The sequence below is a fragment of the Passer domesticus genome, chromosome 7 (genome assembly GCF_036417665.1).
Source record: "Passer domesticus isolate bPasDom1 chromosome 7, bPasDom1.hap1, whole genome shotgun sequence".
Taxonomy (NCBI): Eukaryota; Metazoa; Chordata; class Aves; order Passeriformes; family Passeridae; genus Passer; species Passer domesticus.
The window spans coordinates 15,243,599-15,256,170 of NC_087480.1; the positions used below are offsets into that span (position 1 = coordinate 15,243,599).

The 12,572-nt window shown below is 45.5% G+C and overlaps 1 protein-coding gene across 3 annotated transcripts in view; it reads left to right on the forward strand.

The window, feature by feature from the left end:
* Positions 1 to 12,572, forward strand: part of MED12 (mediator complex subunit 12) — a 35,765-nt gene that overhangs the window by 13,797 nt on the left and 9,396 nt on the right. For all 3 annotated transcript variants that reach the window (XM_064427012.1, XM_064427013.1, XM_064427014.1), the window contains exons 15-33: positions 629 to 802; positions 1,037 to 1,181; positions 2,107 to 2,225; positions 2,369 to 2,512; positions 3,267 to 3,430; positions 3,548 to 3,679; positions 4,238 to 4,465; positions 4,666 to 4,810; positions 5,091 to 5,211; positions 5,888 to 5,989; positions 6,701 to 6,814; positions 7,081 to 7,244; positions 9,954 to 10,133; positions 10,292 to 10,363; positions 10,632 to 10,792; positions 10,885 to 11,046; positions 11,129 to 11,240; positions 11,460 to 11,549; positions 11,974 to 12,083. In XM_064427012.1, the coding sequence (XP_064283082.1) occupies positions 629 to 802; positions 1,037 to 1,181; positions 2,107 to 2,225; positions 2,369 to 2,512; positions 3,267 to 3,430; positions 3,548 to 3,679; positions 4,238 to 4,465; positions 4,666 to 4,810; positions 5,091 to 5,211; positions 5,888 to 5,989; positions 6,701 to 6,814; positions 7,081 to 7,244; positions 9,954 to 10,133; positions 10,292 to 10,363; positions 10,632 to 10,792; positions 10,885 to 11,046; positions 11,129 to 11,240; positions 11,460 to 11,549; positions 11,974 to 12,083 (2,639 nt within the window). The remainder of the gene's footprint in view (positions 1 to 628; positions 803 to 1,036; positions 1,182 to 2,106; positions 2,226 to 2,368; positions 2,513 to 3,266; positions 3,431 to 3,547; positions 3,680 to 4,237; positions 4,466 to 4,665; positions 4,811 to 5,090; positions 5,212 to 5,887; positions 5,990 to 6,700; positions 6,815 to 7,080; positions 7,245 to 9,953; positions 10,134 to 10,291; positions 10,364 to 10,631; positions 10,793 to 10,884; positions 11,047 to 11,128; positions 11,241 to 11,459; positions 11,550 to 11,973; positions 12,084 to 12,572) is intronic.

The following is a 12,572-nucleotide window of genomic DNA, read 5'->3' on the forward strand; positions in this document are numbered from 1 at the left end:
CTGGCTACTGCCAGCCCAGTGTTTGGGCAGGGTAGGAAGTGGATGGGAAATGAATGGCCATGGTGGCATCAGATTAGAAATGACCAGTTGCAGAGGTTTTCTTCATCCTGGGAGAAGACACTACTCTGCTTTCATCGTACTGTGTGGCCTTCATTACTATCTCAGGTGTACAGTTCTTCATATCTGTGGGCATAGTTCATGGCAGCAGAATATTTTGAAGCACTTAGCAGTAAAATTAACTTGTGGTGCTTGAAAACTCCTAGAGTACCTACATCTATCCAGCCACCTCTGACCTTTCAAGGTACATGTCAGCCAAGTGTGATGTAAAGTTACATTCTTTCCCAGGATCTCACTTCTGTGGAAGGGGCTGTTTCCAAAACTCTAAGCTATGAATTTATTACTCCTATTGGGTTATTTCCTGTTGTGTTTAACCTGATGTACAACATGGATCAGAAGCAAAAATAGGAATAGTCTCTTGGCACGTTACTTTGGTTTTTGCCTTAAGAACTGGCTGGTTTTCCAACCCTTTTTTTCCTGCTCCTTTTTACCAGAAGTATGTTCCTTAGCAATCTTTACTGTTGCATGACCACATTTCCTAACTACATTTTTTGTTCTTATGTCTCCCCAGATGTTTTCTCCACCAATGCATTGTGAATCTAAAGCCAGCCCTTCTCCTGAAAAGCCAGATCCTGAAAAGGAAGCAAAGACTCTGCTGAAGGATAAGTCTGTGGAAGGAATGCTAGCATCCCTGTATGACCAGCCTCGGCACATCCAGTATGCAACACACTTCCCTATTCCTCAGGTACAAGACCTGCTCCTCACTGCTCCTCTGTTGCTGCCCTTGCCATGAGGCTGCTGTCTCTCCCTACTGTGGCTGGCTAAGGAGCAGTCCTGCTTTTCTGGATGGCTCCTTGCTTACCCCCAGAGAAGCTTCTGAGATGAAGGTTTTCTTTTTCTTGCAGAGATGCGGATATGAAACATGATTAAAGCATTCAGCCATGTAGTTGCTAATGCAGTTTCTCTTTTGGTTTCCCAGGAGGAGTCATGCAGTCATGAGTGTAACCAAAGGCTGGTAGTTCTTTTTGGGGTTGGAAAACAACGGGACGATGCTCGGCATACGATCAAGAAAATAACCAAAGACATTCTAAAAGTCTTAAACAGAAAAAGCACTGCAGAGACAGGTTAGTAGAGCTTGAGACATTCCTTTTTTAAGTAAGAGCATCTTTCCAGTTGGCTGATTCCCTTGTCTGGAGTCTCACAGATTTTATGCAATCTACAGTGTCCAGTAAGAGGTACTAGTGAATGAGTCTGGAATGGTGCTCTGTTTTCAAACATACTAACCAGCAAGTAAGATAATTGGTTTCCTTCTTATCTGGTTATCTGTTTAATTAACTTGTCTTCAGAAGAGAATTGAGTCATTCAAGGTTCAGAGTGAGACCCTGGCCAAAACTTTGGCTTTTCATATTTTATTTTATTTATTCTTGCATTCAGATCCTTGTACAAGAAGCAGAAAACACTTTGCCAATGTGTATTTGGCAAAGACTTCACTAAATGTATCATTCTGTTACACTTCAGGCATGTGCTAAATGTGTAGGATAGGAAATTTGGATAGCTGGGTTAAAATCAGCAGAAAGTGTCTGATGTCCAACAGCTGAGAACCTGGCTACAGTTTGGTTTTTTTTTTCTTAGTCTGATGCCTGAAAGGCAACTTAAAACGTGGTGAAAAGATGATGCTTTAAAATGTGAAGTGCTCTGACAAAGAATTTTTTGTGGCTGAGCATCTCCAGTCCAGAATGCTTGTTCTCATCAGACAATAGGTATATTTCCAAATCAAGGCAGAAGGATACTCAAGGAGTACTTTCGTTTGGGATAAACTTAATGTTTGCCCTACTGTCATTCTTAGGCTAGAGGTTCCTTAATTTTTCTCTTTTTTTAAATTAAAGATAGTCCTTATCAACTTAAGGTCCAGGACTCAGGCCTTTTGCCTGTGCTTCATGACATGGTCTGATCTTTGCTGGGGAACTGTCAGAAATTGATGGCTGATGTTTGATCATCTGGTGAGGAAAGTAGCCTAATACTGTTTTCTGATGTTTTCAACTTTGGTAGGTGGGGAGGAAGGCCAGAAGAGGAAAAAGAGCAAGCCAGAAGCATTCCCAACAGCTGAAGATATCTTTGCAAAGTTCCAGCACCTTTCTCACTTTGATCAGCACCAAGTCACATCTCAGGTATGAAAATTTGAAGACCACTGTCCGTCTTGGGTCCTGACTGTATCTCTTTGTATTACTGAGAGCAGCTTCCTGGAAAGAGATGAGCCTGCTGAGGGACTTCTGGAAGGGGAGATAGACTGTGTGTTGTCTTGCACTTGCAGGTATCTCGTAATGTCTTGGAACAGATCACCAGCTTTGCTTTGGGAATGTCATACCACCTGCCTCTGGTGCAGCATGTGCAGTTCATATTTGACTTGATGGAGTATTCACTCAATATCAGTGGTCTTATCGACTTTGCCATCCAGGTAAGGGCAGTGTGCTCAGCTGCTCCTGGGGAGGGGTTTGTCCACCTGAGAGGCAGCAGATCTGTGCTGTGATAGTTGGCCTGGTCATCACTCTGGTCATCACTGGGGACCCTCTGACCTGTGTCATGGAGGTGATCACTGTGATACTTCTGGGCTGTAGCTGTCAGGAATAGGTTGTCTGTGGCACATAGTCTTGCATGTTCTGTTCTGAGGATTATTCATCCAAAGGCTTTGGGCTTGTTTCCAAAGGACTTGCATCTCTGTCCCTGGTTGCAGCAGGGCCTTGTTCTGAGTGAGATGGGGATTGTCTATCCCTGGCACCTTGCCTACCTTGCTCCCCTGGAAAGATCCTTGGCACATGGCAGCTCAAGCTGCCTTCTGGATCCTGCTAAAATCCTGTTGCTGTTTCTGCAGCCTGTACCAGGTGTCTCTTGAAGCCTAACTGATGGAATTGTGGCTGTTAGCCTGGAAAGGATATCAGAGTGAGACTTGATGCAGAATAGAACTACCAAACAAGCTGCTTAAAACTGCCTATGGCCATATCACAATTACTCTCTGATACCCCAGCCCTGACAGCCCCTCATACTGTCTGAGACATTTTGCCAACTGTTCTGGGGTGCATTCCTAAGCAGAAGGTGCCTGGCAGTGCCTTTCCTGGCAGGTCCTATAGGCTGTGGGTTTGGTGTGCCTCCTCCCTTTCTGACCATACCTTACCCCTGTGGCTGTTGAAGGGTTTTTCTGTCATTGGGTGCAGTTGCTGAATGAACTGAGCGTGGTGGAGGCAGAACTGCTGTTGAAATCCTCCGACCTTGTTGGCAGCTATACCACCAGCTTGTGCCTGTGCATCGTGGCTGTGCTGCGGCACTACCACTCCTGCCTTATCCTGAACCAGGACCAGATGGCTCAGGTCTTCGAAGGGTAAGGCAGCAGTATATGTGCTGGGGGTTCATAAGGGGCATGGACATCTATGTCCTTCCTAAAAGGCAGCTACGTGGTGCCTGAGGGTTCAGCTCACTTTTTTTTGTGTGTCTGCAGTCTGTGTGGGGTGGTGAAACATGGCATGAACCGCTCGGATGGCTCCTCAGCAGAGCGCTGTATCCTGGCCTATCTCTACGACCTGTATACCTCCTGCAGTCACCTCAAAAGTAAATTTGGGGAGCTCTTTAGGTGAGTCTGATGCAGCTAAGATGCAGTGGGTACTGCCCACTATAGCACCTTGACTTAAACTTTGCTTTTGATCTTGTTTGATGGGATTGCTCCTGAGAAATTCCTTGTTTGGAAAGGAATGGAGAACAGAACAAAGAGCATCATTAGGCCTCTGTTTATGTCATGGTACAACTGTGCCTTGTGGTTTGGGGCAGCAAACTCTAAAAAGTGTGTAAAAAGTGTGTAGTGGATTTATGTCCAAAGGAGGGTGAGTGGATAAATTACCAGAGGTTTCAAATTATTTATGAGAAACTGAGTCTCCTCCCCACAGAAGAGGAATACTGATAGAAATTTTGTTGAGTTCTGATTAATGTGGAAAATAAACTGAATGTTCAACATGTCCTAGATTGTAAGCACAGAAAGGAATAAATAGAAAATAAGAAATTTATTGGTCTTTATTGGTACACACAGTGATCTTGAGTTTCAGCCATGTTCTTTCCCAGAGGTTTGCCTTTGCTCACCAGATTTCATTATCCACTTAGTTTTTTGTGTTCCTAATCGCTTTTCTGTCCTGTTTAGTGACTTCTGCTCCAAGGTGAAGAACACAATCTATTGCAATGTTGAGCCATCTGACTCCAACATGCTATGGGAACCAGAGTTCATGATTGACACTATTGAAAATCCATCTGCACATAACTTTACGTACACCAACCTGGGCAAGAGCCTCAATGAAAACCCAGCCAATCGCTACAGTTTTGTCTGTAATGCACTGATGCATGTGTGTGTGGGACACCACGATCCTGACAGGTGAGAGGCAGAGCTTTCATGGTTCTACTGAGACAGCAAATTCTTTAGATGAGGGTAAGAAAAGCAGTGGCCATATCTTGGCTGTCGTGGGGTGTGAAGATGGAGGAGCCAAGGCTGGGGTCCCGTAGAAAATCACTGACCTGATGGCATGCATGAATAGCAAAGCTGACCCTCTGCTTTTTTCATTATTTATTTAACAGGGTGAACGACATTGCTATCCTGTGTGCTGAGCTAACTGGCTACTGCAAGTCTCTAAGTGCCGAGTGGCTGGGTGTGCTCAAAGCTTTGTGCTGCTCCTCCAATAATGGGACCTGTGGCTTCAATGATCTCCTCTGCAATGTTGATGCAAGTGCAAACATTCAAAAGGGGAAAAGGAATTGAAGCAGGAGTGGAGGGATCCCTTGGGAGAAGGCAGAAGTGAACAAGGGATGGAGGCTTTGTCTTCTGAGGGCAGGGAAAAGGCTTTGAATACTCGGGGCTGCCGTTGGTGTTTGTTGCAGCCTGGGCAGACTGTGGTCATTGACCAGGGGTTATGGGCCCTTCTGCCACCCAGCTCCTAGGAATTGCTGACAGAGGGAATGAGGTAGAGGCTGTTTGGATCACTGGCTGATCTCCTCTCTTTCAGGTCAGTGACTTATCTTTCCATGATTCCTTGGCCACCTTTGTTGCCATCCTCATTGCCCGGCAGTGCTTGCTGCTGGAGGACCTGATTCGCTGTGCTGCTATCCCCTCACTCCTCAATGCTGGTAAGTGCATCCCTGCACAAACCTGTCTGACTCTCAGTTCTGGCCCAAAGGTCTGTGCTTAATGCATACTTGGTGAGCTCTATAGTTGTTCATGCCTCCAATACTTCTTTTATAGTTAATAACTGAATGTGGTGCTTTAGAGAAATTTGGACCTTTTGATTTCTATCAAAAACTGGTTGTGCTAAGGTTTTTCACTGCCCTTCTCTCTTGAATTTGTGGGTGAGGTGAAATAAACATGGGGAGCTGTTATCAGCTTCACTGTGTGACCATTGTACTCAGCTCTGAACTCCAGCAGTATGCCTCCCACTGATAATAATGTTCAGCTTAGTATTTTGGCTAGAGCAGCTAGCTGGGCTTATAGCACCTGTGCCACTGCCTTACTCTGTCACCAGCCTTCCTATCTCTGCTCTGGGGATTGCAGCATCCAGACTCCTGACAGGGTGAAGTTGTAAGGATAGAGCAAGCAGAAAGCAGTGCATGTCACTGGGGATAAATACTGAAGGATTTGCTTGCTTGCATGTTAATTGCTGCACATGCTCCATATTTGTAAATACAATAAGGCTGCTGCAGCTTCTCGGCTGGCTGCTCCAGGGCAGTGCACTGTGAATAGCCTTTGGATTGAGAGTCAGCTGTCCTGGTGCTTAAGAAATCTCAGTTGTCTCTTTTCTTTACATAGCCTGCAGTGAACAGGACTCAGAACCAGGAGCACGTCTGACCTGCCGGATTTTACTCCATCTGTTTAAGACTCCACAGCTGAACCCATGCCAGCAAGATGGCAGTAAGTGAATGAACCTAGAGCCTTTCTTTATTGTGGAAGTACTTAGGCTCTTGCACCCCAAGAAGAGATATGAGACCTTATGGTTAGAGATCATAACCTGCTTGCTTTGAATAAAGCAGGCAAAGCCTGATGCACTTTCTTCATAGGACAAAGAACAGTGTCCTTCCATTTATGTCACTTCATGGTAGCCAGGCACTGGGGAGAAGGTTCTTGGAGGCAGGAAACCAGCCAGTAGAGGTGGCCTTGCTGTCACTAAGCCATTAGAGTAATGATCACTTCTTCTTTTGTGTCTTGAGCTTTGTATAGCCTCTTAACTTGGTGCCAAAAGCTGCTGTTTTACAGCACTCCTTTTTGTGTGATGATGGAAACATTCCAGGAAGCTCTGTTCTTGGCTTCTCACCAGTATCCTGATAGCTCAGATTTCTAAATCCAGCTTGTATTTTAGGTCTAGGGTACTGTTGGAGCTTGGAGTTCATGACACAGGCTCTGCACCCCATTTGGATTTCATGGTTCAGTTGTCACAACGTGATTGGCACTATGCTTCTTGAAACTTAATTAAATGGGCCCCATGTTACAGTTAGGAAAGGAACTGGCCTCGGGATTCTCTGAGCTGGATTTTATGGCACTTGCTGGCACATAATTCAGGCAGCTCTGGAGCCCATGCCTTTCTCTCTTGCTGAGTATTGCCTTTCCCCTTTGTCCTCTTTGCAGACAAACCCACTGTGGGAATCCGCTCTTCCTGTGACCGTCACTTACTGGCAGCTTCCCAAAATCGTATTGTGGATGGAGCAGTCTTTGCAGTGCTGAAGGCTGTCTTTGTTCTGGGTGTGTACCTGTGTTACTCTGAACCTATAACCATGTTTTTCAGGGGAGTGGGAGAAAGGCACTGTATTGTTCGTGTTGGCTGTGCTGAAGGCCAGAGGAGATCTGTTCTGCTGAATATGTGGCGTGTCTGTAGCTGTAAACAGCTTTGAGTGTTGCTGCAGAGAGGTCACTGATCACAGAACAGAGAGTTTACAGAATCTCAGGATGTTTTTTGAGTCAGGCTTTGAGGTTACAGTTGTTGTGTGACACTTGTGCTTTCCTTTTAGGAGATGCAGAACTGAAAGGCTCTGGCTTTTCCCACCCGGGAGGTGTTGATGATCTCATGGATGATGAGCTGGGCACCAGGAAGGCTGGTGGTCGGGTAGTAACTGTAGAAACAGCCAGCTTGGATATTTATGCCAAGTATGTACTGAGGAGTATATGTCAACAGGTGAGTCTGTCCCATCTCTAGGTGTGTCCTTATCCCTTCTCATACAGATATATCTCACATGCCTTTCTTCAGGTTGGGTTTGGCACGTATTTCTTTGAAAGATCAGTGAAGAACCTGCAATATTTCTGTCATGTAACAGTCCTGAGGATTGCTCACTGTTAGCAAAACACAGAGACAAGCAGTGCTCAGGAATTAGGTGTTGCAGTGTGCAGGGACTGCATCCTCTTTGCTTTGGCAACAGCACAGGGCTCATGTCCAAGGAGGGGAGTGGTGGGAGTGGTAAGCTGAGATGTGTGCTGAAGGCAAAGAAGGTCAGCACGAGAAAGACAGACAGATGGTTTATTAAAATGATAAATGGTGTCTTTCAGGATGCAGCCTAAGTGTTGCTTGCAGCTAGGCTGTTAATGTGTCTCTGGGCTTTGCATTGCCCTGATTAGTTAATTAAAACAATGACAACAAAAGCCTTTTGCTTAGCCTAATCTGACAGCACCAGTATTTCTATTCCTTTGTGGAAAATTGACACTTGAGGAGCTGAAACCTGGCTAATAATGTTGCAGAGTAGAGTGGCCATGCTGTATGAAAATGGATGTTGAATGGTATCCTTAGCTTCGGTTATAAGTTTATTCTCTCAGCAGGAAAGATGTGGTGTTACAATCTGAAACTGTATTTTATATTACTAATGTAACAGTAATGTGCAAACCCACCATTAGTGCTGTGTGTTGTCCTCATGCTATTGTTTATTAATTGACTGCATAGCAATGTCACCAGCTTACCAAAAAAGAATTGGAACCACCTATTTTTAAGTATAAATTTAACATTCTTGATGTCACTGAAACCTGACTGTAGCATTTACAGAAGTAGATATTCCCTTGCTGATCAAAGCCTGTATAGGAAGGACTCGAAGCAAGCAGAGGTGTTTGTGCACAGCAGGGAGTAGCAGTGTCAGGTATCACTGCTCATACCAGTTGGCAGTACTGGTTGTGTAGAAGTGAACATTCCAGCAGACACCCATGAGTTACCACCAAATTGTGCCAGAGCTCCTGCAGGCTTCCTGCAGCTGTGAAGGGCTGGTAAAATGCTGTGTTTAATATTAGCACCTCTTCTGTGAGCAGTGAGCTTGCGCTATCGATGCCTTAAATTGTAGGTTGTGATTTCTCAGTCCTAGATTCAGGTATATATTTTATAATAGACTTCATTGTGAGGGAATTAGGAAAAGAAACATTATAATTAATTTAAAAGTTTTTTTTTATAGACTCCTAGAATGGTTTGGGATTGGAATGGACCTTAAAGATCATGAGCAGGGCCACCTTGACTATTCCAAGTTGCTCAGGGCCCTATCCAACTTGGCTTTAAACATTCCCAGGGGTGGGGCATCCACAGGTTCTCTGGGCAACCTCTTCCAGTGCCCACCTCTCAAACCTGTCCAGGTCCCTCTGGATGTCATCCCTTTCCTGCAGCATGTCTTTCATTCATCTTTATACCAATAAAGTGGATTGGAAATTAAGTTCTTGTAAGAAGCTGAGCAAATGATAAAAAGAGCCTTCCCAAGGAAATGTGTATTACCTAGGCAAGAAAGAGAAGATCATTATCGAGAGATTGTGATGTAGAACAGTGAAGGGGGAAATGCAATAGGCAGTGGAGAGGTCACCACATCTCACGTGCAAACTTCATCTGGAATGAAGACAATGATCTAGGCTGTGGTTTCACAAGGATTTCAAACCAGAGTTTTGACCTTTTCAGTCTTTGTGCTTCAGTGCTTAGTTTGCTACCCACTGCTGAAGGTCTTTCCAGCTTTCTAGGCATAGCATCAGCACCTGTGCATAATGAACTGGATCCTCATCTTTTGTTACTTCTCAGTGAACAATTCTCTGATCAGGCTTCCTCTGCAGATGCAGAAGTGCTTATATAGCAGTCTTCTGTTGATTTTAATTCAATGAATTTGCCTAATTTTAAGTATGAAAAATTTCTGCACTAACAAATGCTGCAGGTTAACTGTAAATTGAGTGAAGTACCTACCTCATGTTTGGGAACTGCTGCCCTTATTACCATACATTTAGGAAACATCATCTGAAATCAAGAGGCTGACAATAATAGTTTTCTGTCTACCTTCTCATAAATATGTGACTATAAGGGGCTTGCATCCAGTCAGTCATTTTCCTTTCCAGAGTCTGAGAAGTAAAGTAATTGGTTTTTACTAAGTTTGGCAATGTGTTTTCCATCACTATTTGAGAATTAAGGTGTGTGCTTTTCCCCAAGACATGTTCTGGTTTGGTGCTAGCTGCAACCTTGAGTTACCTAACTTAGGACAGCTCCGGTCCTTAGTTGTGCTGGAAATACAAATAAATTCAAGTGATCCCTTCTGATCTTCTGAACCCAAGTGGCAGTGTTGAGGGAGCCTGGACGTGGTAGTGACTGTGTGCTGTTAAATCACACCAATATTTTCTCAAAAGAAAGAGCAACTACTGTGTTTCATTACTGCTGACTTGTCAAAGTTTGTTTCCTCTGTTCTGATTACTGTGCTGTGCCTGACGCCTGCTGAATCAGGATAGTACAGTTCATGAAGAGAAATGATTATCAGGCATAACTGCATACTAATAAGGCTTTTATGATTTTGATGTGTTCCATGCATCTCTCTGAGACTGAAAGCAGGGGCGTTGGTTTGGAATCAGACATCAGTTTGACTGTGCTGACTCTGCCTTCGTCTTGCAGGAGTGGGTAGGAGAACGATGTCTCAAGTCCCTCTGTGAAGACAGCAATGACTTGCAGGATCCTGTCCTGAGCAGCACACAGGCCCAGAGGCTGATGCAGCTGATTTGTTATCCACACCGGCTGCTGGACAATGAGGAGGGAGAAAATCCTCAGCGGCAGAGGATTAAACGCATCTTACAGGTGCAGGCTGCTGGCAGAATCTGTGTCCTAGTAATTGCCTCATGTAATTGCAGCCCTCTGAGGGGTCTGACGCTCGTGCTGGGACCTGAGGGTGTGGTTTGGTGTAGTCTGAACTGAGATAAGGCATTATGTGAAGTGTGTGTGTGTGTGTGTTCCAGAATTTGGACCAGTGGACCATGAGGCAGTCCTCGCTGGAGCTGCAGCTCATGATTAAACAGACAGCAAGCAATGTGAGTTTTTGCTCAGAGGGGCTCATACAGGGGAGGATGAAGTGGCTGCTTGAGAGTTGGTGGGGAGGTGGCCTGGCAGAAGTGGGGACAGGGAGAAAGTAAACAATGAGGGAGTCACTGTGAAAGCCAAGGCACAAAAAGGAAGTCCTGAGACTCCAGGAGCAGCAGCCATGGGGAAGTTGGCAAACTGAGTTTGTACTGAATTGAAATATGAAAGCAGTAGGTGCTCTGAGAAGGACTTGACTGTCTTTTTCTTCCCTACCTCCAGGAGATGAACTCCTTGTTAGAAAACATAGCCAAGGCCACCATTGAGGTATTCCAGCAGTCAGCAGAGACCAGCTCTGCTAGCTGTACTGGTAATGGAGTCAACAATATCAGCAGCTCGACAAGTGCTACACCTGCCAGCAACAAATCCAAACCCATCCTCAGGTAGGTGTAGAGCCAGCATGCAGCTCTCTTGTAGACAAGTCTGCATCTTGAATTGCATTGCAAACAGCTTTTCCTCTCCTGTGTTGTCACAGCTCCCTGGAGAGATCAGGAGTGTGGCTGGTGGCCCCTCTGATTGCCAAGCTTCCAACATCAGTGCAGGGCCATGTGCTGAAAGCTGCTGGAGAAGAGTTGGAGAAAGGACAACATTTAGGGTCATCATCCCGCAAAGAGCGGGACCGCCAGAAGCAGAAGAGGTGAGTCCAGGGGAAAGGGCAGGCAGTGTTTGCTGTGCTGATCCCAGCCTGGCAGTGCAGCTCCTTCTCTGTTCTCTCACAGCATGTCCCTCCTGAGCCAGCAGCCATTTCTGTCACTGGTGCTGACATGCTTGAAAGGTCAGGATGAGCAGCGGGAAGGCCTCCTCACCTCTCTGTACAGTCAGGTCCAGCAGGTAGGGGTCTTGTTTCTCCCCTCACTTTCCTCAGGAGCTCGCCCCTCCAGCAGACAGGCTCTGGAGCATGTCCTCAGGATGTTGCTTGTCTTAGTCTGTTTGATGTAGGGAGCTTGAGCTGACCATTTCTGAGTCACCAGACACTGGATGGTACAAGCTGCTCTCTCTAAGCTTTAGCATACAGCTGGTGAGGTCTGTCCTCTCTTCTGTATTTCTTAGATTGTTACAAATTGGCGAGAAGATCAGTACCAAGATGACTGCAAAGCCAAGCAGCTGATGCATGAGGCCTTGAAACTGCGGCTGAATTTGGTGAGCAGTTGCAGAAAAAGAGCTGAACCATCTGGGGTGAAGAGTTGTCTGCCTTTTTTTCCTTTGGAACTAGCACATACTGGAGGGTCTATATATGTCCTGAGGCAAGGAAGTATGAGAGACACTTGTGCTGCTTCTAGGTCTTGGGCCCTGAGTAGGACAGGGTGTGTGAATAAACTCCCTTGCTCTGTTTCATCAGGATGAAATCCAGAGACTTGGTCTCTTTTGTAGATGTGCCTTCCCCTTTGAATGCCTTTGCAGCCCACAGCACTACTGCTTGCATCTGAGGTTTGGCTGCTGACAGCAGTCTCCCTCAGCTCTCAGTAGGAATTAAGTCCCTTTAAACCTGGTTTAAGCTCCTTTCTCACTTCAAAATCTCTGTGTTTCTTGATGTCCTTGTGACTAAATTCCCTTTCTCTGCCAGGTGGGAGGAATGTTTGACACAGTCCAACGCAGCACACAACAGACAACTGAATGGGCCGTGCTTCTCCTGGACATCATCAGCAGTGGCACTGTGGACATGCAGTCCAACAAGTAACTTGCATTCTGACTTCTGGTCTATACACCTCCCAAGGCAGGCAGTTAGCATGGCCCTGTTTCTCATGTGAGCTGGCTGTTTCTCTAGATGATCTGTCAGAAGTGACAGCTGAAAGAGACTTCGGAGTAATAGCAGGCTACAACTTAGGTCCTGATAGCTGAGTGCACTCGGCCATATTCAGACCAAACTTGGCTTTCCAGATGCAGAGAGATACACAGGGGAGAGCTGAGTCTGCTTTTCAGAGGTGCTGAATGGATACAGAGGAGTCCAGTCTTAATCTGTGATACTGCACCTAATTCAAGTGGGAGTAAAACTCAAGTGTGGTGTGTAAGGAAAAGGAGGATTAGTGTGGGAGGTTATTCTGAGGACTGACACTTCTAAATGTGGGTGGAAGTCTTGCAAATTTAATAGTGTTTGGTGTTACAATGATGGCAGATGCTTTTTATCAGTTTTTCAGGTGACTGACCTTTCTGCTCTGACCAACA